Source organism: Hippoglossus hippoglossus, chromosome 11, assembly GCF_009819705.1.
Source record: "Hippoglossus hippoglossus isolate fHipHip1 chromosome 11, fHipHip1.pri, whole genome shotgun sequence".
In the NCBI taxonomy this organism is placed as follows: domain Eukaryota; kingdom Metazoa; phylum Chordata; class Actinopteri; order Pleuronectiformes; family Pleuronectidae; genus Hippoglossus; species Hippoglossus hippoglossus.
Genome location: NC_047161.1, coordinates 1726278 through 1748699, shown reverse-complemented (window position 1 = coordinate 1748699; position 22422 = coordinate 1726278). Strand labels below are relative to the sequence as shown.

Below are 22422 nucleotides of genomic sequence, written 5' to 3'. Positions count from 1 at the left end.
GTAGAGCGGCGGCTTCGTGAGAGGGAATGTGCGGAGTCAAGCGTCTCGCCTGGCTCGTGCCGTAGCATCGAGAAGAAGAAGAAGAAGAAGAAGAAGAAGAAGAAGAAGAAGAAGAAGACATGTACTTGTCATGAACTACTTTTCTCTGGAGTTCCTGCTGGCCTTCACATCTGTCTCTTCTTCTTTCTTACTCACTGGAAGCGATTAAATCTGCCCACACTTCATCTTCCTCCTCTGTCCTCTGTCCTCTGACCTCTGACCTCCGCTCATCGACTGTTTGTCTTCCTTAAGCCCCTCCCTTCCCCCATCTCTCCACCCAACCTCTGCTTTGATCTTCTCCTCTGCCCTTTGTTCTACTTCTCAAACGCCCCTAATCCCCTTCCCTCTCTCGTTCCTCCTCTTTTCCATCCTCCATGAATCAACCTCAATCGCCGCCACAACCTTTCACTTCCAACACGTCCTCAGCCCGTTGGACTCGTGGTGTTACAGAACCCCCCTCTCGCCTCTGATCTGCGTCCTGATTGGCCCTCTGGCTCTTACAGCCATTTTTGAACTTTGGAAGCCGCAGCCACGCTCGTCCTGTCTCCATCTTTCATCACGTGTCTGTCTTGCGTGGAGGGGCAGCCATGCTGGAGAATATGTCCAGACGTAACCGCTCCCTGTTGTCCCTGTCCCTCACCTCCCTGGCCCTCACCCTGTCCGTGTTGGCGTTCTGCACCTCCTACTGGTGCGAGGGGACGCACAAGGTGGTGAAGCCGCTGTGCCTGTCGCCCGTCAAGTTGAAGAACTGCGGACAGAATAACAGCCAACCATACACCACAGGTGAGGGGGGGGGAAACACTCTTAAAGCACAAATCACAACTTCTACACGGCTCCCCCTGGTGTACGTTTACAGACATACACATCCACCATTTTGTATACTTTTTTAATATTTGATAAGTTTCCTTCAAGAAAAATACAGCAACTATACAGTTAAAGACCAGAAATATGCACGTGCACATTGAAGCTGCACCAGCATCTTGTAGGATTTAAATAAAATTTGATGTTTTGTATTCGTTAGTCTTTTAAGTTTGAATGACTTCAATGCTGGATCATCCATAATGAAGTAAAATATAATGAACCACAAACCGAATGAACAAATAAACATAATTCAATCATTTTATGAGTGAAAAGTCGTCTCGAATAAAATTGGGAATTTCGTTTTACACGTAACTGTTGTTTAAACAGTATTTTAATATGATTCATTTGTAAAATGCTTTTTAAGGAACATATGCATGTAACCTGAAACTTAACATCTCATTTTAATCTAGTGTTTCCCAGATTTAACCTTGATACACATTTTTAAATCTATGATTATTAAACGATGTATAAAATACATATGTGTAATAACTGTGACAGTCCTGACAAGTGCTGATCTTCCTGTCAGGAAACACAGTGTATTTGTAATGTAACTCTAACTATTAATTAAAGTGATTTTAAATGTATAATGTAAAAAAAAAATACTCCATATTATTTAATGCAGCATTTTCAAATGATTTTTCTTGCACCCCACATTCAAGCTTTTTACACTTGCAGAGATTCACATAATCCCGGCTTTGTTGCTAATCTCAGAACTTTGTATCTGCAGCTGCATGTTATCTGGACTCTCTAACCCGCTGTCTTATCTTTGAGCTCTAAGCCTATTTGTTTCCATGTACGATTCAATTTCCACGACATAGAAAGACCATAAATTACCCAAAGAGCCGTGTTGCAGATTGTTCCTCACACCGTGACCTGCAGTAGACTCGCTGCAGGATTAATGTCAGAGTTTCTTGGTCATATTGGTCATAAAGTGACTCTGCATGTAGCATCTTGTCTCTTTGGTCCCACCACTCTCCATTCAGAGGCCCCCACCCCGGACCCCAAGAACCCGTCCTCCAACGTGACGCTGACTCCGCTGCAGAAGGAGGAGCTGGCCAGGATGAAGAGGAAGCAGCTGGCCAACGCCGTCCACTACATCTGGGAGACGGGCGAGGACAAGTACATGCTGCGTTACTTCCACACGGGCTTCTGGCTCTCGTGTGAGAAGCACAATGAAGGTGTGTTGTCAGGAATGATGGTGAAAGAGTTGATTTGAAGCTTCTCAGTGGAAAAGTGAGTGTCCAGCACTGTAATCAGTTACTTTCTTTAATTTTTAGTGGTATATTCTCTCTAATTACAGTGTATTGGTCAACATGGATGATTTACAGCGAAGCCTCTCACTTAAGACTATCATCTATACAAGCCTGGATTATTTTGTATTATTTGTATTATGCTTGTATTCTTCATCGAAAAGAGAAATGTGATTGGTTCATGTTCAGCAGCTCAAAGCAGATCTGGGTTTGGACCTGAAGTCACGGACACAACTCAGGGATTAATAAAGTCTCGCTCACACAAACACAGTGAGGATTGTTGATGGTTGATATTCAGATCTGTTTTTAAACTCAAGGCGAATCTGAAGAATCTCGACTCCACCGCGTTTATCTTGGTCACAGGATCTGAGTGGTTACATCTGTGTTGTTCTTTCAGGTGAGGATCAGGAGGAGAAGTGTCGCAGCTTCATTGAGCTGACGCCAGGAGAAACTCAAGGTTGGTACAAGTTCCTCACTTTGATTCTTAAAGAACACATTTACACAGAGATAAAGGATAAATCCCCTCCTGCTGCCTCCAGGCGTCCTCTGGCTGTCCGTCATCAGTGAGTTCATGTACATCGGCCTCCTGGCCATGGGATTCCTGCTGATGTGGGTGGAATCCATTTGCCTCTGTGCCAAGAGGGAGATGAACGCCCTCAAGATCAACGCCTATGCCGCCATGTGCACCGTCCTCTCAGGTGAGGGACACTTTGTGTTGTGTGGTTTCAGAACCACCGCTCTTTCACCTGTTCGACCTCGTCTTTAACAAACCCTGCGTTTCTCTTTGTGTCCGTCCTCTGTCAGGTTTGATGGGGATGATGGCGCACATGATGTACACCACCGTGTTTCAGATGACCGTCAGCATCGGACCCAAAGACTGGAGGCCACAGAGCTGGGACTACGGATGGTCCTTCGCGTAAGTTTAAACAATTAGGTTTCATTTCATTTCAAAGGAACTGCTTTGATCTCAGAGAGCAGCCATGACCATCGTTGGGTTTTAATCAGCATTCTTCGACGGTTTTGACTTTACTCAGAATGGCGTGGCTGTCGTTCAGCTGCTGCATGGCGGCCGCCGTGGCGACACTCAACTCCTACACAAAGACCCTCATCGAGATGAAGCACCGGGCCCGGGTGAGGCTGGAGGAGGCCCACGCCGCCACCTTAGCCCCTTCCTATGAGGAGGTCGTCCGAGGAGGCGGCGGAGGGGGTGGCGCGGGGGTGTACTCCGTCAGCCAGCTGATTCAGCTCGGCCACCAGGGAGTGCTCATGGACCCACTGTGGCCCAGAGGGGCGGGACCAGCTGTTGGACCTCTTGCATGTGGGGCTGGGGGAGCGCTGCTCGTTGGTGGAGGAGGGATTGGAGTTGGGGAAATGGGAATGGGAGGAGTGGAAGTGGGAGGAATGACTTCTATGGGAGGAGTGGGAGGAATGACGGCCATGGGAGGAGTCAGAGGAATGACGGCCATTGGAGGAATGGGAGGAATGACGGCTATGGGAGGAGTTGGCGTGGGAGGAATGACTTCCATGGGAGGAATGGGAGGAATGGGAGGAATGGGAGGAATGCCTTCCATGGGAGGGATGGTAGGAATGGGACTTGGAGGAAATGGGGTGGGAATGGGAGTGGGAGCAGTGGGAGGAATGGGAGGAATGACTTGTATGGGAGGAATGGGACTTGGAGGGAGTGGGGTTGGAATGGGAGTGGGAGCAGTGGGAGGAATGGGAGCAGCTGGAGTGGGAGTGGGGCGGCTGGGGGACCCTCACGGCGTGGTGGTGATGGAAGGATGCTGCGCTGAAGGATGTGAAGACTGTGAACGGGAGATGGACGAGATAGATTACGCTTTGCAGGAGGAGAGGGAGGACTCACTCTGCTGAGATTCTGTAGAACTGTGATGAACGACACTGGAACCACACCCACTTTTGTATATATAAAGTTTAATAATAATTGTGACACATTGTTTTTCTGGACTCTTTGTTTGCAGCAGTTACACACTGATCCGTCATTTGATTTTCTGACCACTAGTTGGCGTAGAGACTCACGCAGAGCAACATTATTTTTCTGTTGTTGTGTCTCTGGCCAGCTGATGAACATTCACTTCCCTTTTGGCTCCGGTTTGGTCTCCACCAACTTAAATATCTGTTAGTGTAGATTAGACTCGGGTTGTTTGAGCTTGTTTGATTTAAAACTGTGACCTGAGCTTGTATGTGGAAGAGAACTGAGCTGAGGAACCAAAACAAAGTAGAAGAAGCTCAAAGAGTCGAGTGTCGATTCAGCTCTTTTAACGACTGCAGTTGAAAATGAAACTAACGGAAACTTCAAATCTTCTCCATCCTCCTGGATTTCTTTTAAAACATCATATTTGGCTCAAACCTCAAAGACCCAGCTGCACGTTTGATGTTTCTAAACTAAATTATCAATTTGTTTTAGGACATTGACGGAAAGATCGATGTAAGAAAGGATTTGTTTCATTTTTATAAAGACAGTTGTGATTGTAAAATACGTTTAAATGTGTTTAAAGGACTTAAGGCCAATAGAAAACTCTGAAATCCTGTTGATATTTGTATCGGTACATTTTCAGTCTGGTTGCAAAAGATTTGCTAAAGTTATGTTTCTGTGATGATATGCAAAGAAAAACAAACATTATCACATATACGGTAAAAAAGATCAGTTATTGAAAACGTAAAACAATATTTATATGTAATGAAACTTTAATGGATGATGTGATTGAGTTTTTAAAGTGAACTTCACAGCGTTGGCTATGACTGTGGTTTACAGTGTTATTCACAATTTAGTTTTTTTTATTCAGTGTTTGCATGAATGAGTTTGGTGACAAATTAAATCACTGCATGTTTTATCAATACACAACAGCTTCACTGTCGAGTCTCCGTCATTCTTCATGAGAAGAGAAGAGAAAAGAATTCTTTTCACAAATGGACCAATAACTTAGTGGTTTGATTTTTGAGTGCTGATAGACTTCAGAGGGATTTCCCACAGCAGAGGACGGTTGTTGGAACCTTTTAAGGACGGACTCTGCTCGATGACATGTTGAAACTGGGTTGTGGTTTCATCTGTTGTCTCACATATGACAAACGCAGCAGCAGATTCTCCAGGTAGGATGTTTTCAACACAACAGGAAACATGACGTATATATAAATCTACAGATTCACAAGATTACTTCTAACCGCAGACAAACGCAGTAACTTGTGTTTGTACCTTGTGTTGATCCAAACACCTTCCTCCATGGTTCTTATGTTCTTACCTTGACTTGATGTGCATCCTTGACAAAGAGGAGAAAGCTAGAATCCACGATTACAGCAACAGAGAGATTTGGATGTTAAGACAGATGCTTTCAAATGCTGCACAGAAGATTATGTCAATAATCTCCCCAGTCAGGGGAATAAGAGAGAGAGAGAGATTGACATAATAAAGGCAGTGAAGCGCAGATGAACCGGGTGGTGGGGTCACTGAACAGTATGTGAGAGTAATTAAAAATGTAAATTACGAGCTTGAATTATACAACAGTTTATGTAAGATGAATGTCTCACACCACTTCAGACGCAGATGATCTATTTCCTTTGTTCCAGAAGATAAAGGGTTAATTTATTCATTTATTCACACAACAGTCTGTATCTGTTATGATTTAAATGACGGCAGCGACAAAAATCATTTTTCATTTTGTTTTGAGCTATAATCGCATTTTCAATTTTAATATGATTCTCAGTTCATAATTTACAAGTCTGAGTAATGTCCGTCAAGGTGGAGAGTGACTTTTGATGATGTCATCAGTGACATCACTAATCCCTTACATCGTTAAACTAATCAGAAACAGCGTAGAAGAGAATATTTGAGCTCAATCAGGACAAAGGAACCGGCGCCGCTCTAAAGATGCTCCGACCTCGTAATGAAACCAGCAGACGTCTCCCAGAATTTGGGGCAAGAAAGTAAAGTAGGTCTTCTCATTATGAAACGACATTAATCTTTAATACTGTTATCTGCGTTTGTCTTGTGCAACTTAAGAACTCGGCCATTGTGAAGCCGGGACAGCTGTGAACATCTGGAGGTTTTGGGAGGAATGAAAGACTTCAGCTCTTATTTTTAAAAGATTTATTCGAGAAAAGGAAAAGAGCTAAATATGTTGGAGAAAGACAGAAATGATAAAAGGTTCGCTCCGTTGTTTTCTGCTCATCTGGGCTCAGGCTGTGGAGGTCGTCAGCCACGCTTCCCGAGGTGTCCCCAGGCCTGATGGGATGCATGGTCCCTCCAGTTCTGGGTCCAGTTGGGTGTAAACCTGGTGAGCCCCCAAAGTCCTGACATGATGTCCTAACCCCCTCAACTTCCTACAAACAACATCCACAACTCAATACGGGTGAAACGATTCTCCGTCTGGTGCCGACGTGGCAGTGGGACAATGTCCTGCTTGTTCTGGATAATCCACAGAAGGGAAATTGTTCCTAATCAGAACTACGCACAGTGGGGAATGTGGATTATCCTGAGGATCAGAGTTTGAGTTTCCCAAATGTAATTTCTTTGTTTTTACAAACAGTCACGTCGTCTGTTTTTTTTTTTAATACAGACCTCGAAAAACACTGGAAGAGAAAAAAGCGTTTACGTCTGATCACAATTTCATTAACTTGATTTTCTGAATTTATTGCAAAGTTAAAATCCAACACGTTTTACATGTTGCACACAAACAAACCTATTCTCCAATATGCACCACTTCACAAGATGAATTACACACTGTCAAAGACACAAAGTTGTACAATAACAACACACTGCCCTTTACTGCAGCTTTTAAAAAACACCTCAGGGTAGAAACTACAGACTCCGACATGGGCTGCTCAGGTGAGAAGAACATATAATCATAACTGTAGCGTTACTTGAACTCATGCAACATGTTATGATAGTAAAAGGTTTGTCGAGCTGCTGAAACACCTTCACAAATCACGTTTGTAAAGTTAATATGACACTTTTTAGAAATTCTATATGTGCTTAATCTATTTAGTTCTAGTGAAAAATCGATATATATTTATAGTCAGTTATAAAAGTTTAGTAATCAGGCCACACTGTCATGAGGGAGCGCTGCTGTCTGCTCCATGACAGACAGACACCGGTCAACTAGGATGAGTTTAAAGGTTCAGTGTCTAAGATGCAGGTGAAAGGATCTATTGGCAGAAATTGAATATAAAATAATCTTAGTGATGTTTTCACGAGTGTTTAATCATCTAAATTGTACAAATTGTTGTTTTCTTTACCCTAGAATGGGCCCTTTATATTTAAATACTTTATATTTAAATACTTTGGGGGGGGGTGAGGTGAGGGGTGTTCAGCTGCAACGTGACACTTCACCACTAGATGTCACTAAATCCTACACACTGAACCTTTAGCTCTAACACGTATTTTCTGCTCTGTGTGGTAAAGACAACTGTTATGAAGAGATTCTGTGTCATTGGTTAATGTGGAGCGATGTGGTGACTGATCCCAGCTGCTATGTGCTCACAACTTGTGAAGGTGCTGTCAGGTGTCATTGCATCAGCAGAGGGGGGGGGGGGGGGGGGGGGGGGGAGAGACAGACGTGGAGAGAGATGAAGAACGAACACATCTGACACAACAGTTACTTTACAGGCTGATACTGAATCAAGCGAAGAGCGACTTCATTTTCCAAAACTCCCTTGATGAACTCTCCCTCTGCAACTCGGTCTGGACGGAGAAAAGAAGAAAGTTACGTTCGTGTGACTGAAGCGACTGGAACATAAAAAACATTGTAGATGAATATTCACTGACGGCACAAAACCAGAAACCAGAACACAAAAAGTCTCCTGTTCATCCAACATGTCGTCGTTTCTTTCCTCTCACCATTGTCGCCCTTTTCAAAGAACTTCCAGAGCTTGTCGGCCCTCTTCTCAGCGGAGTTCTCATCGTTGGGCAGCGTGGCCAGCTCGTCTTTAGGGATCAGCTTGAAAATGGCCTGTTGGATAGAAAGGTTTTTTTTACATACTCACGGATATTTGCTCTTTTCTGCATGGAACCTGAAATTGATGTGAATTCTGCTCTAGTAGAAAGTTCACGTTCTACTTTCATGTCGGCGAACAGAGAACAACCATCGCTCCTAACTCCTCCTTTAATCTCGACCACACATCCATGAGCTGATTGTGTGTCTGTTGATAGAAACAGCAACAAACTGCTGCGGTGCCCTGGATGTGATTATACGTCATAAACATATAATCAACACTTTGGCAGCTTCTCTACGACCGACTGGATCAAAAATATACTGGATCAGCATCAGAAGCATTTTACCTTTGAACAGATTCACGGAATAATCCCATGAGAAATGGAACCAGATCTACTGGTTTCTTAAAGAGACGATTACTGCAAAGACAATGACAAAGGATGTTGAATCTGGGATTCATTCACACCTTCTGCAGACTGAATCATTATTTGTGTATTTATTTAAACTTAAACCCTATTTTCTAACGTCTCTCATTAGTGTCCTCACATGGTCTTTTCTGGCCACTGACAATTAACTACACAAAAAATGGTACCAAGGTGTTAAATAAAGCTTTTGCCAAATTTCCTGCTAAATTCAAACTAACTTGACAAAACATTTGCAAGGAAAAACCGTCCCCATGAAAACGTTGCCGCCCTTATTCCAGAACTCACCGTGCAGATCTCCTTGACCTCTGACTTGGTGATGTAGCCGTTCTTGTCCACGTCAAACAGCGAGAAGGCCCACTCCAGCTTCCTCGTGGTCTTCCCTGTCGACGTCATGTGGAGGGCGATGATGTACTCCTTGAAGTCCAGCGTGCCGTCGTCGTTGGTGTCGAAGGAGCGGAAGACGTGTTGGGCGTACGTGTTGGCGTCGCTGTCGGGGAAGAACTTACTGTAGATGTTCTGAAATTCCTCTTTTGAGATGCGGCCCGTTGGACACTGCCTCTTGAAGTTTTCGTACCACTGGGCAATCTCGGTCTCTGAGAACTTGGTGTTGAGCTTCAGATCCTCCAGGATCTCCTTCGACACAGCGCCGCTCTTGCTGTTGCCCATTGTCGGTAGCGTTGGCAAAGTTTTACAGGTGTATCCGAGTGTGACTCTGGGCTGTTAATGCACAGCTTCGCCTCCTCTACTTTGTGGACGTGGGAAACAGAAGCTTCCTGCTGTAACGGTATCGCTGCAGTGTCCTGGTCCTGGCCGGAAACTCAGCGAGAAGCAAGTGCTGTGAAGAGAGCAGAAGCAGCTTGGTAAGCTCGTTAAGCCAATCAGCCGTCAGTAATACCAGCGAGAGTTGTCACGGACAAAGTTAAACTCAGGTCAGAGATGATCTGCTTGTTTATTTATCCAACATTTGAATTGTGGAGCTTCAGAAGGTTTTGGAAAGTCTCTGTTCATTTGTTATTTAAAAATAAACTGCAATCCAGGTTTTAATAGGACTAAGAGAACTTCGGTCACATCTTCTAGAGAGAGGACAGGATGGTAATCATGTGGATCCATTCTAGTCCGTTAATATCTGCAATTCGGTGACGTTACCTGACACATTTTGACAAACTCGTTGAATTAAAACTATTTCTTCTACTTCCGTTGCCTTCTGAAAACCGAGCATTTAAAACGTGTGCAGGAAGATGCTTAAAAAAATGAATGGATCCTTCACGTTTGTTCATCTTTCATTTTATTGTGTTTTTCATCATTTTCAATGTGCAGTGAAAAACAATGTGAAAGAAACCCCAGAGTCGGGAGGAGCCATATTAATGAAGGTCAATTAGGACTAAGTCAAAGTCAAAGTCGACTCTGCACGGACGAGCTGGTTCTGCCAACATCCACACGGCTCAGGATCCTCACAGGGTTCAAGTTAACCAGCAGCTCAGTCAACATCCCCAAATATTTAGTGTCTCATCACTGAAACCAGTCCACTGCAATTAGCGTTAAACTGGGTCAAACAATCCACTACACTGTCCTGCACAACTGTGACTGAACTCAATAAGTATTGATTCCATTGTGGACTGCAGCACATTCACTGACCTAATTAAAAACATCAAAAGGTTTTGTCTGTAAAAACTTTCCCAGATTTGTACAAAAAGATTAAATCTAAATTTCCTTTACCTCAGTTTTCAATGGTTAAAAGAAAATATAAACTTAAATTATGATGTGTTATTGTAACCAACAGGCTCCTTGCTGATCAAATTGGACATAGGACATAATAAATAACAATAATAATAATAAGTAATTAATTTGATTCTTATTTATCTTTAAACTTTTTTTAAATCGATTAAATAAGGTTCATAATTATCATTTTATAAGTTGTGAGTATATATTGTATATCAGCTCTATAATCAAAATGATTTGTATAAAAATAGAGAGTTACAGATAAGAGAACAAAATGAAGATGTGAGCGGTTCCACATTTCATCGAACAAAGAAAAAGCACAACTCAATTTACTTGATGAAATGAAAGTGACAGCACCAACAGCCCGAGAAGAAAAGCTCCCCCGGTTCTGTTGGTGAAGTCGTTGCTGTGTTGATGTTTCCTGGTGTCGGTGTTGTGCGGTTGGTTTCCTACCTGTGTGAGCAGCTGGCGAGTCCAACACAAACACTGAAGCTCTGCCTGCGAGCGGCACCGGGAATCAGCCTGTACAGATAAGTCAATTAAACTGGATCATCCTGACGCGGAGCCAGGGCAACACCCATGTGAACCCCTGAGCTGCCGTGTGGCCCAGTCACATTGAAGGATCTTCACAAACACAACTGCAGCAGGTTCATTCCAGGACACACAACTCCTGCAGAATGATCTCATGTTGGTTGGGTTTTTTAAATGTTAAATTTAGCAACGGAAACCGAGACACAAAAAATCTGTTAATTGTGTTTGTTTAGAGAATAATTCTTATTATTCACAGGATGATTTACTGAATCTTTCAGTTGCTTCTGGATTCATCACTCACAGTTTTTAATAAGCTGACTCTGAATTTCTTCTTCATTTCAAAACTGATTTTATATGATATGACATTACAGACGTACAGGTCTGTAATACTATTAATGAATCAATACTAATATAATAATACAATCTACGACGAGAACAACACAAACCATCTCCTCAAAAATGACGACCTCTGTGTTTATAATAATTAAAGTATAGATTAATAAATGCAGGATATATTTCTGTCATTGCATTAAAACAGCAGATTTTTATTAAAAATATTAAAAAATACATTTATTTAACATGACTCGTTATTTTAAAAGTTTGTATTTTAAGAGAAATTTAACTTTAAATATGTCAAATTTTAAAATGATCAGCGTCCATGTAAAAGAATAATTCAACACAAATCATTGTGTGTTTCATGTCATCATTATGGGATGTGATGCACTGAGAAGTCAGGAGAGGTGAGATGTGGTTTTGACACGTGACACGGGTCAAAGATCAAATGGAAAACATGGACGCCCTGCAGCTCCCCCCCCCCCCCCCGCTGTGAGCATGTCAGCTGACTGAACCTGGCACAGACACGTTGCCTGATAACTTTCATCTGTGAGAACAAACCCGATCAACTGAGGTGACAAGAGGAAGCGAATAATATCCAAAGTTACCTGTGACCCTGACGCAGCGATGATGCAAGATATAAAAAAAACTGATAATTTAAAGAGAAGAAAGTTCAGAATTTTTTGTAATTAAAGTAAATCACTGAAGTACAGCGAAGATCCATGTAGATACTTGTAATTGAGAAACTCTTTCAGGTACCTGTACCTGAGTATTTGAAGTATTTGTACTCTGTTACCTTGCAGCTCTGCTTGTAGCCGCTCGTTTGCACGATGTGTGACTCACGTGTCCTGCGTAACGCTGCGTGAACACGAAATGCAACACGCACATGAACTGTAGGGGCAGTGTGGAAGTTTTGAAGAGGAGCTAAGTTAGAGCCTCGTGACATAATATCATCAAACAGCAACAAGGACCCGTGAGCTCGTCCACTGTTTGTCATTAATCTGATGACACAACCACCTGCAGTCGTCCTCCCCGCCCTGCGCGCTGCAGGCAGGCGGAGCGGCTGGATTCTTTAATGCAGGATAAGTATAGATCGGCATCGACACTAAGCTCTGTTGGCAAAGCGCTGATCTCTCCTCTGTATTAAATAAAACAACTTAATTCCCTTGCTGACGTGCTGAGGCCTAACTGGGGCCTTCCTCCTGGCACCGGCCGCCTCCACAGGTGATTTGGATTCTACCATCTGGCCGAGGAGGCTTTGGAGATCTGAGGACGAGGAGAGGACACGCAGACCCAAAGTCCTCTTCACGCTCACATAGACTCTTAACTCTTAACCTGAGGCTGCGCAGACTCAAAGTCAAACACAGATACAAAGTTTTACTCAGAGTCAAGAGAAGAGTTTTCTCCTTCAGTGATTTGATTCTGGTTTGAATGTTGGATAATTTTAGTAAACTAGTCATTTCTGTGATTTTGACTTTTGCTACTTATTTTTGCATAATTTTTTAAAAATCAAAACCAACTTCCTGTTTTGATTCCTGTCCTGTTTTCTGACATGAAACTGCATAAAAACCGTCCTCGATAACGTGTTGCACCTCAAAATCTGTCCGTCAATCGAAAATGTAGCTTCCCTTCCAACAGGGATTTTCCCTCCAGGCTACGACGACGACAGGGTTTTATTTGATTCGAGGTTTCCCTCTCTTGGCTGGAAGATGAATCTCCCACCTCTGACCCACAACCTGGTTTAGACGGAGTTCTAGGAAAGAAAATCCTGTGGCTGAGAGGAATGAGAGGGGGATTAAAAAGATGAGCAGAAGGAGAGACAGAGACAGAGACAGAGGCAGAGGCAGCAAAGATAGAGACGTTATAGATAGATAGATAGATAGTGCTGAGTATATATGTAAATGCATGTGTGTGTACATATATAGAATTATATATATTTTATTTTGTTTTTATTATTTGGCCTGTTTTTAATTAAAAGGTATGAAAATTGTCTTGGTTGTGACCAGAGATGATTTTATATCGTTGATAAAGAATTAAAAACAAACTTGTCTCTGAGGTATGAAAAGCTTTTATTGAAATCCATTAACAGACCGATGCTGAGATTCAGTCTCATTCAAACACTGAAGAACATTCAGGGATTTTGTGACAGAACCACACGTTTACAGTTTAAATGTTTGGGACCAGCTTGTAACACAGTTTGATTCAGGGTCTGTTTCTCATCTTAATACTGACAAACACAGGTATCGAACACTTGGTGGTTTAAAAATGAAGCGTACTCATGTTCGGGGCTCAGCGGTGGCCCCTGTAGATGCGGATCTTGCGGCTGAGGTTGCGAGCGAGGCGGTCGACAGCGCTGCCGATGTGTCCCAGCTCCTTCTTGGACGTCAGGCCGTCGATGTTCCCGCTGTACCACAACACCCACCCGGCCAGAGACATGAGCACGAACAGGGCTCCTGCAAGACGCCACACCAACACATCTGATGGTCGTTTTCTCAAGCAATCGATAATCAGCATTTAGACAAAGTTGATACCACCACAGTTCTACTTCTGATTCCAACTCATCAGACGTAACGTACCAGTATAAACCAGTAAGTCTCCGAAGTCCTGTCCGTTGATTTCCAGGTGGGCGAAGACTCCCACCAGCAGAGCGGCGCCACCCAGTAAATCCATCAACACGGCGAAGGCCAGAGCCACTTTGCAGTGAGAGAGGCCGTCACAGAGGCCCATCGTGAAACTGGAGGAGGATACAGATGTTTCCTGAATGTGAAGGAAACAAGGTCGTTACCTGAATGTGAAGGAAACAAGGTCGTTACCTGAATGTGAAGGAAACAGACGTTTCCTGAATATGAAGGAAACAGAGATGTTACCTGAATGTGAAGGAAACAAGGTCGTTACCTGAATGTGAAGGAAACACAGACGTTTCCTGAATGTGAAGGAAACAGAGATGTTACCTGAATGTGAAGGAAACACAGACGTTTCCTGAATGTGAAGGAAACACGGACGTTTCCTGAATGTGAAGGAAACAAGGTCGTTACCTGAATGTGAAGGAAACACGGACGTTTCCTGAATGTGAAGGAAACACAGACGTTTCCTGAATGTGAAGGAAACACAGACGTTTCCTGAATGTGAAGGAAACACAGATGTTTCCTGAATGTGAAGGAAACAGAGACGTTACCTGAATGTGAAGGAAACACAGACGTTTCCTGAATGTGAAGGAAACACAGACGTTTCCTGAATGTGAAGGAAACACAGACGTTTCCTGAATGTGAAGGAAACACAGACGTTTCCTGAATGTGAAAGAAACACAGACGTTTCCTGAATGTGAAGGAAACAGAGACGTTACCTGAATGTGAAGGAAACACAGACGTTTCCTGAATGTGAAGGAAACAAGGTCGTTACCTGAATGAGAAGGAAACAGAGACGTTTCCTGAATGAGAAGGAAACAGACGTTTCCTGAATGTGAAGGAAACACAGACGTTTCCTGAATGTGAAGGAAACAAGGTCGTTACCTGAATGTGAAGGAAACACAGACGTTACCTGAATGTGAAGGAAACACAGACGTTTCCTGAATGTGAAGGAAACACAGACGTTTCCTGAATGTGAAGGAAACACAGACGTTTCCTGAATGTGAAGGAAACACAGACGTTTCCTGAATGTGAAGGAAACACAGACGTTACCTGAATGAGAAGGAAACACAGACGTTTCCTGAATGTGAAGGAAACAGAGACGTTTCCTGAATGAGAAGGAAACACAGACGTTTCCTGAATGTGAAGGAAACAGAGACGTTACCTGAATGTGAAGGAAACAAGGTCGTTTCCTGAATGTGAAGGAAACACAGACGTTTCCTGAATGTGAAGGAAACACGGTCGTTACCTGAATGTGAAGGAAACAAGGTCGTTTCCTGAATGTGAAGCAAACACAGACGTTACCTGAATGTGAAGGAAACACGGTCGTTACCTGAATGAGAAGGAAACACAGACGTTACCTGAATGTGAAGGAAACAAGGTCGTTACCTGAATGTGAAGGAAACACAGACGTTTCCTGAATGAGAAGGAAACAGACGTTTCCTGAATGTGAAGGAAACACAGACGTTTCCTGAATGTGAAGGAAACAAGGTCGTTTCCTGAATGTGAAGGAAACACAGACGTTTCCTGAATATGAAGGAAACAAGGTTGTTACCTGAATGTGAAGGAAACACAGACGTTTCCTGAATGTGAAGGAAACACAGACGTTTCCTGAATGTGAAGGAAACACGGGTTCACATGAAAACTGCAGCTCAATAAGGATCCGACCCTGATTGAATAAAAACATAATGTACTGTTGTCCCTGTGATGTTAGTTTATATATAACCTGCCTTTAAATAACCTTAAGAGCTGCAGTTGCATGTTTCAGGTCTAAATATGAAGGTAGTAGTTTGTGATGTTTTAATAAATGTGAATACAAACTAATGTTACATGCTGTAATGAAAGTTAAAGAGAATAACTTGACTGCAGCAGTTTATATATTAATCAACACAAAAACAGATGGTTTATTATAATATTATTGTTTGGAGGTTTTGTAAAACACTTGTATTTGATAAGTCTTGTTTTTAGTTGACTAGTTTTAATTAGTTATTAATATTATAGATACAGATATATATAGATATGGAGGATATGTATAGATCCTCTACGTTTCTTTCTCTAACGTGTAAATCCAGGTGTTTTACACGTTGAATCAGATTCAGGTCAAATCTTCTTCATACAAACGTTTCTCTGAATTTGATTCTTTCCACATTAAAACATGAACTTTTGATTTGAACTCACTTCTTCTCGTTGTTCGTTGATTTAAAGTTTTTAATCCTTTCCGCTTCTTTTCACTTCCGCATTTACATTCCTCTCTACCTGAGCCCCGCCCTCAGGTGACCTACTTCCGGTTTCCTCTTCGTCTTCCTCTTCAGTTTATTTACAGATAAATATATAATCACTCAGAATGAACTAGAAAACCACTGATTTGCAGTTTAAACTAAATTAAATAAATTAAAACTCTACTAACTCACATGTTTAAACGTTATTTTTCCTTTTTAAACACTGACTCACATCAAATTAATCAATATCTGCTTCATGTTAATTAGTCCATGAAGGAACATTTTATAAATTAATGGTTTATCATAGATTTATTCTGGCAGATTTTATCTATAAATATAAATATAAAAACTAAAGTTGTAATGATAATCATGACGTATTATTATCATATTAATATCATTATTATTGTTGTTATTATCGCATATCCGGTTTTTGAATGATGTCATTTCCTTTTCTACAATCACAAGTATATATTTTTTTTATTTTATTTCCATTTTCACAGACTTTTATTTTGCCGATCATGTGTAATCCACATGTTCGTTGTGAATAAAGTTTTTACAACGTCTCAGGTGCGTCGTGCGCATGCGTGGAGCGTGCACACCTGAGGCAGCGGTGCTCGTCACTTATAATCAGGTAATTGCAGTGAGCGGTGAGGAGCGTGTGCGCGCGGCTGCAGCTGAGGCTCGTTTTCACGCTGTATTACTGAAGTATAACTGAAGTGTGGTTTATTAACGACTCCATCCAAACATCCTGCTGCTGCTGCTGCTGTCACGTCATGAATCCACCAAACTGCAGAGACGATGCAAACCCGCCAGGTAACTGCACCGCGTGCACGACGTGTGCTCGCCCTCCAACACACTGACCCACACACAGCTTGTACATAACCTTAAATATGCACGTTTCTTAATGGACCTCTGACTGGAGAGAAGGAACTGCTCATTTGTTTGAGCTGTAATTCTTTATAAAGTAAAGTTGAGTAGATTCAGTTTCTGTTTCTAAACTAATTCAACTCAGTTTTAGTTTACACCTTATTTCTCTAGATTTAAAACCTTGTTTTCTATACTGTGACCATTTCATTGATGTTTGTTGGAACTAGAGAATATGAATAAACCTGATGAACTGTATAAACTTTACCATAAGTTATTATCAGAGCTGAAACCAGTTCATCTGAAGCCCCTGTGAAGTTGATCAATTGTTTAAAAGTGTTTTCTGTTTGAACTTGATTGATATTATTATAAATATAATGTCTATGGGTTCCACAGTTTTATGTTATAGTGTTCAGACGTGATAATGACACATGTTCTCCCCTGATATCTCCCAGTATCAAGAGGAGGTCACACAGAACAGTCCAAATGTGCCGAGGCCCTGAAGGAGTTCTTTTGGTTTCTGGAGGATTCGCCTTCTTTGCGTTATCAATAGTTTCCTGTTCCCATCATGCAACATTGTCATTTCATTATAGCTCCTGAAGTCTGGTTGTCTTGAGAACAGCAACTGGTTCTGAATGAATCTGACATGAACGTGTGAAGACCTCCTCATCTAAGTTTACTTTCTCTTCTGATAGAACCTTGTTTATTGAGCTGTAGTACTCCAGGGGTTCTGGTCGGGTTCGGACACAACAAGGCAGAACTCCTGTGGGGGTTCAGGTCGGGCTCGGTTGGTTTCCTTTCAGGCCCGAGCTGCTCTCTACTACATGTGGCTCAAAAGGAATATAAACCACTGATTTAACTAATTCATCTTTTAGAAATTACAAAATCAAAGTGAAGAACATCCACCACATCATCACAGAAGATGAGACTTCTTTACATAATGGATTTCTTAAGCCAACAGGACAGAACTAAAGCACCTCTCATGTTATATCGTGTATGTTGAAGAAGACGAGCAGCAAATCTTTACATATGAGAAGCTGGAACCAGAAATATTTGGTATTTGTGTCTGAAAGGTTCCTGCGTATTTGACTTGAACTTAAAATCAACTACTTACTTCATAACGAATAATAAACATGAGCTGTTTCAGACTTTGCAGAATCTCACTTCCTGTTGTCTTGTGTTTGTCAGAGCACTACATGCCACAGTCGTCTTCGTCTGCCGCAGGAGGAGGAGGAGGTTTGTATCTGGACGCCTACGAGGTCTCGTTCCCCCTGGACGAGAATATGGAGAGACCAGCGGCCTATAACCTGAACCAGGGCCAGCAGATGATGGACGGTACGACGTGTGATCGTATTTATCACGTGTCACGAACTCTGGTTTCGGGATTAGTTCATCGTCACGTGACAGTTTTCATGCTGCATTTTTCTGGGGAATATTTCCGTGATCGACGGGAACAAGATCATTCAAAATGATTTGTTATTTATTAGATCAAACGACCTCACAAATAGAAAAGTCCCCAAACGTACCTGTGTCGTAATTATAAATTAAGATTTTAGCCAAAAAGCCAAACCATATCAATTACTATCAATTATAAAGATGCTACATATGACGGATTGAACACACATGATGTTTTCACACAAGAGATCATGTTTTATCTGCTGTTTTTTTGCCTCTGCACTGGTGACACCTAGTGACCGGAGGCATTATCGTTTCTGTGATATACAACCGTCCCAATCTTGTAAACACGATATCTCAAGAACGTTTTGGACTCAGAGATGAACTGATTAGAATTTGGTGTTTGAAGGTCAAAGGTCAAATTCACTGGGACCTCACAAACCTTTTTTTTGCTCTTGTCAACGTGTCCTAAGAAACTTATTGTGATGATAAGTATTCTGACTGCAGAGGCGCTGTTCATCTCTTCTCTAGATTGTTGTCTTCACCTGTTTCTTCTTCTCTTCTTCTCATCCTATCTTTCCTTGTTATGAACACTTCCCTCGTCCTCCTGCAGAACCCGTGGTGCATGAGCCTCCTCACTCCCAGTACAGCCCGTTCATCCTGGTTTCGAACCTGCGGGCTCACCTGTACGTCGCCCTGGAGAAGAACGCCTGGCTGCAGAAGCGCATCGAGGAGCTGGAGGAGGAACGCAACTTCCTGCGCTGTCAGCTGAATCGCTTCATCGTCAGCATGAGTCCGGAGGGTGAGTTTGTCAGGAAACGTGTCGTGTGGCGGTTGTGGTTTTAATATTTCATTATGATGACTATAATTCATGTAGTGACAGAGTGGTGTGGAGACGCCCAGCGGAATGTAAAGGTCCAGCCCTCCACCTCCCCCTCACCTCCCTCCCCCATGACCACCAGGTCTGGAATGACCCTCAAACGGCTGCAGGCCGTGGGACCGCGGAGCCGCCGCAGCGCCATCCCTGGTCAGGAAGCTTCAGACATCATCCGTCTTTAAGGTGGAAGAATTCAACTCTAACAATGTATTTTTCATGTCTGTAGTCAAGCAGGAGTTTCACGTGGAGGAGGAGAAATACTACACTGACGATGAGTTCGTGGAGGAAGAGGAGGAGGAGGAGGATGAAGACGAGGAGGAGGCGGTAGAGAAGGGGTCGAAGAAGAAAGGCCGAGGGCGAGGGGAGCCGAGGATGAAGATGAGGAGGATCTTCAGGATCACACATGGGAGGGAGAGGCAGAGAGGTGAGGCTCGGAGTGGATGGAAATGTTTCACTGTTAAATTCACAAAAGAAAAACCGGGATTGAATCAGTGAAACATGTGGATCTGCTCCAGATGGAACAACAGCTTTAGGACGCTAAGTTAAAGTTAAACCTATTCCTGGATCCACCTGTTTATCTGGATCACTTGGTTTCAGTGAATCTTATAAAGTCTCAAATGTAATAAAGATAATTTTCGGCCTTTATAAAGTCTTAAATATGTTAATTTGCCGAAACCCCGGATGGAAGAAAGCAGGCAGAAAGATCGAGGGTCATTTATGGTGAGTTGTGAGTGTAGGGAGAACATGAAAGAAAAGACTCTCCTCATTAAATGTCTCTGTTTGTTTGTTTCTGTCTCTTTCACCACTTCCTTTCTTCAGTTAAAGATCCGGACGGAGTTCTGATTCGCTACAAGAAGATCCTGTCCACCTACCAGCGGGTGAGGAGCATGTCCCGAGCCTTCCAGATCCACGGCGTCGACCGCAACACCATGGCCTCCACGTCCCCGGTCGCAGAGCTGCTGCTGGTCGCCCCGGAGAAGGTCTGAACCTTTACTATGTCGTTGATACATGAACGCTCAGATTTCTGTGTCGCCTCTCGAGCGGAGTGTCTCCTGCTGTGTGGTTCATATGTGAAACAGAACCAACAGTGTGGACACACGGACACGGTTTTAGTGGAAGGTGGTTTTCCTGGTATCGTGTGTGAGTTACAGGATCATCATTTCAAACTGGTTTACATTTCCACATGGCTGATCTGATCTGTTGCTGTGCAGGTGGCGGAGGTCGGAGAGTTCGAGGCCTCGAAGGAGAAGCTTCTGGATTACGCCCGGCGCTGCTACAAGACCATGGACGAGCCGACGCACGCGAAGGTCCAGAGCCTGAAGAAGACTCACAAGCTGCTTCCCATCTCCTACAGGTTCAGAAACTGATCTGACCAATGGCAATCATCAGGATGAAGTTGGTTTGAATACAGTTCAGGTTTATTTCCAAAAAGCTGCTTGACATATGTTTAAAAATAGTGTTTTTTCTATTTGTTTATCGTGCAGCTCTTTATGTTGGTCAGGAGGTTTTTCTGACATTATCGTTATGAAACAAGTTACTTTTTGAAGCATAAAACTTTACCTGAAGTTTATACGATAACTCAGAGATGCAGTGTGACGATGTTAAACACAAGATTTCTATTTAAAAGGCCACTGTCGGACTTTTCAGTCCTGAAAACATTTACAGATCTCAGACTGAGTGAGTTCCACCTCATGTTTTCTATTCAATGAGCGACTGGAATATTTATCATTTATTTGTTTTTTGACTGTTTTTATTTTGGAATTTATAAATTATTATTTGTAAAATATGAACATTTATGATGTGTCAAAGGGATTTTTGCTTGTTCATTCATCTCGTACCTAAGTTATACATTTTATTTGAGTTGACTAATGTTGTGGCATTTTTTTGAATTGTATCAGTTTAAAAATATAAAAAGTAAATGACTTTCGAATCTATGATGGTTTGTTTCATGAGAATATGAGAAATAACACCACAGACCTGAATTTTCACAATTTTGTTTCAGGTTTTCCACATAAAGAAATAACAGAGAGAAGTCGACTCTTAAGTATTTTGAATTCTACATGATTTTACATGTTCAGTGTTTTTTATGATCTGAGCTGAGGTAAGAAATGAAACCAGAAATCAGATTTTAGCTGAAAAAAGTTTGTCATGTAATTTAAACTAATATTAATAATAATAATCTTTATTTATACAGCACCTTTAAAACATGGTTACAAGATAAATCACAAGGTAAAAATGAAATATAATTAAATATGTGTAAGATGACAAAACAATTAAATAAAAAGTGTTAATAAGGTTGAAGGTGAGGTTCAAACCACAAGTTTTGAGAAACAACAAAACAAAGAGATTTTAAAAAGGAGGATGAGGAGTTTTTATTTCGAGTCTATGATGAAGAGCCAGTTAGAGAGCGTGGGCCCTCAGAGCAGCTTGCAGCGTCCTCCAGTGGACAAAGGGTGGTAATGCAAAATGTTGGTAAAGTCCAACAGCAGTGAAACAGTGACGTGATTTCTGAAATTATTATAGTTCAAACACCAAGTTTAAATTATTTATTTCTCTTTATCTGTGAAGATGCTTCGGTTCATAAATGATTTCAGAACCAACTGTACTTATGATGTGCTTTATTTTATGGTAATAGAAATATATTCTATATTTAATATGTTTATTGGTTATCTTCGTTTAATAATCCCTCTGACCAGATGTATTAAAAAAAGACACAAGAACACAAAGGTGCTGAAGCTGCAGCAGATTGACGACAGTGGCTTCAAATGTTCCAACAATCTCACGTGGATGTAATCCGCAGGTGTCCCCATACTTTTGGCCATATGGTGTCAATAATGCTGTTGGAAAACAGACCTGCAGTACATCCTCTGACCTTGGTCATAAGATGTCAATCATCTGTTCACCTGATAGATTAGAGGATTACGGAGTCTTTAACCCAGAGCAGCATCCTGAGCTGCAGTCACCACAGAGGAGGAAGAGACGCAGGAAGAGGAGCAGGGGGTCGTCAGCAGAGCATTCACCCTTTAAACTCTGATCAATAACTGGCTGCTTCCATCAATCACTATCACATCCACTCTGCAGCCGGAGCACACGGGCCAAACAGTAGCAAAGTGATTTTCATGAATCATAATGAGGCTCAGCAGCTGCAGGTTCAAATCCAAACAGTCACTTATGATGAAACTTGTTTTCTGACATGGTCTCATTATGTCTCACATGGGATTAATGAGGACAGAGCACGGTGTCGCTGACTGGGTTTCAGTACGAGTAAGGAGGGGAGGTCAAGGTCAAGGTCAAAGGTCAGCCTAAACAAGGCAACCTGAGATATAATAGAATGATTTAT

General features: G+C 42.2%; 4 protein-coding genes across 7 annotated transcripts; 2 read left to right on the top strand and 2 right to left on the bottom strand.

The window, feature by feature from the left end:
* The first annotated feature begins 506 nt into the window (after window positions 1-506).
* On the top strand, window positions 507-5013 carry LOC117770946. The gene is made up of 6 exons (XM_034600879.1): window positions 507-822; window positions 1884-2078; window positions 2548-2607; window positions 2690-2848; window positions 2955-3066; window positions 3185-5013. Exons 1-6 carry the CDS (start codon window positions 627-629, stop codon window positions 4020-4022), a joined length of 1560 nt encoding a protein of 519 aa, XP_034456770.1. The 5' UTR covers window positions 507-626; the 3' UTR covers window positions 4023-5013.
* A 2689-nt stretch (window positions 5014-7702) lies between these two features.
* Window positions 7703-9219, bottom strand: LOC117771004 (visinin-like). The gene is made up of 3 exons (XM_034600997.1): window positions 8806-9219; window positions 8002-8113; window positions 7703-7845 (listed from the first exon to the last, which is right to left on the bottom strand). Exons 1-3 carry the CDS (start codon window positions 9184-9186, stop codon window positions 7760-7762), a joined length of 579 nt encoding a protein of 192 aa, XP_034456888.1. The 5' UTR covers window positions 9187-9219; the 3' UTR covers window positions 7703-7759.
* Window positions 9220-13155: 3936 nt separating this feature from the next.
* tmem238a (transmembrane protein 238a) lies at window positions 13156-16014 on the bottom strand. 3 transcript variants are annotated; one of them, XM_034601005.1, is made up of 5 exons: window positions 15906-15993; window positions 14242-14250; window positions 14046-14054; window positions 13680-13860; window positions 13156-13556 (listed from the first exon to the last, which is right to left on the bottom strand). In XM_034601005.1, exons 4-5 carry the CDS (start codon window positions 13828-13830, stop codon window positions 13393-13395), a joined length of 315 nt encoding a protein of 104 aa, XP_034456896.1. In that variant the 5' UTR covers window positions 13831-13860; window positions 14046-14054; window positions 14242-14250; window positions 15906-15993; the 3' UTR covers window positions 13156-13392. The 3 variants fall into 3 exon arrangements, with proteins under 3 accessions (XP_034456896.1, XP_034456895.1, XP_034456894.1); XM_034601004.1 differs by lacking the exon at window positions 14046-14054 and having other exon boundaries at window positions 15906-16012; XM_034601003.1 differs by lacking the exons at window positions 14046-14054; window positions 14242-14250 and having other exon boundaries at window positions 13680-13837; window positions 15906-16014.
* A 517-nt stretch (window positions 16015-16531) lies between these two features.
* On the top strand, window positions 16532-21058 carry LOC117770986 (coiled-coil domain-containing protein 106-like). Of its 2 annotated transcripts, none has more exons than XM_034600958.1 (7): window positions 16532-16759; window positions 17999-18145; window positions 18819-19007; window positions 19089-19232; window positions 19309-19506; window positions 19902-20062; window positions 20294-21058. In XM_034600958.1, the coding sequence occupies exons 1-7, from the start codon at window positions 16720-16722 to the stop codon at window positions 20447-20449; spliced, it is 1035 nt and encodes a 344-aa protein (XP_034456849.1). In that variant the 5' UTR covers window positions 16532-16719; the 3' UTR covers window positions 20450-21058. The 2 variants fall into 2 exon arrangements, with proteins under 2 accessions (XP_034456849.1, XP_034456848.1); XM_034600957.1 differs by having other exon boundaries at window positions 19083-19232.
* Window positions 21059-22422: the final 1364 nt, after the last annotated feature.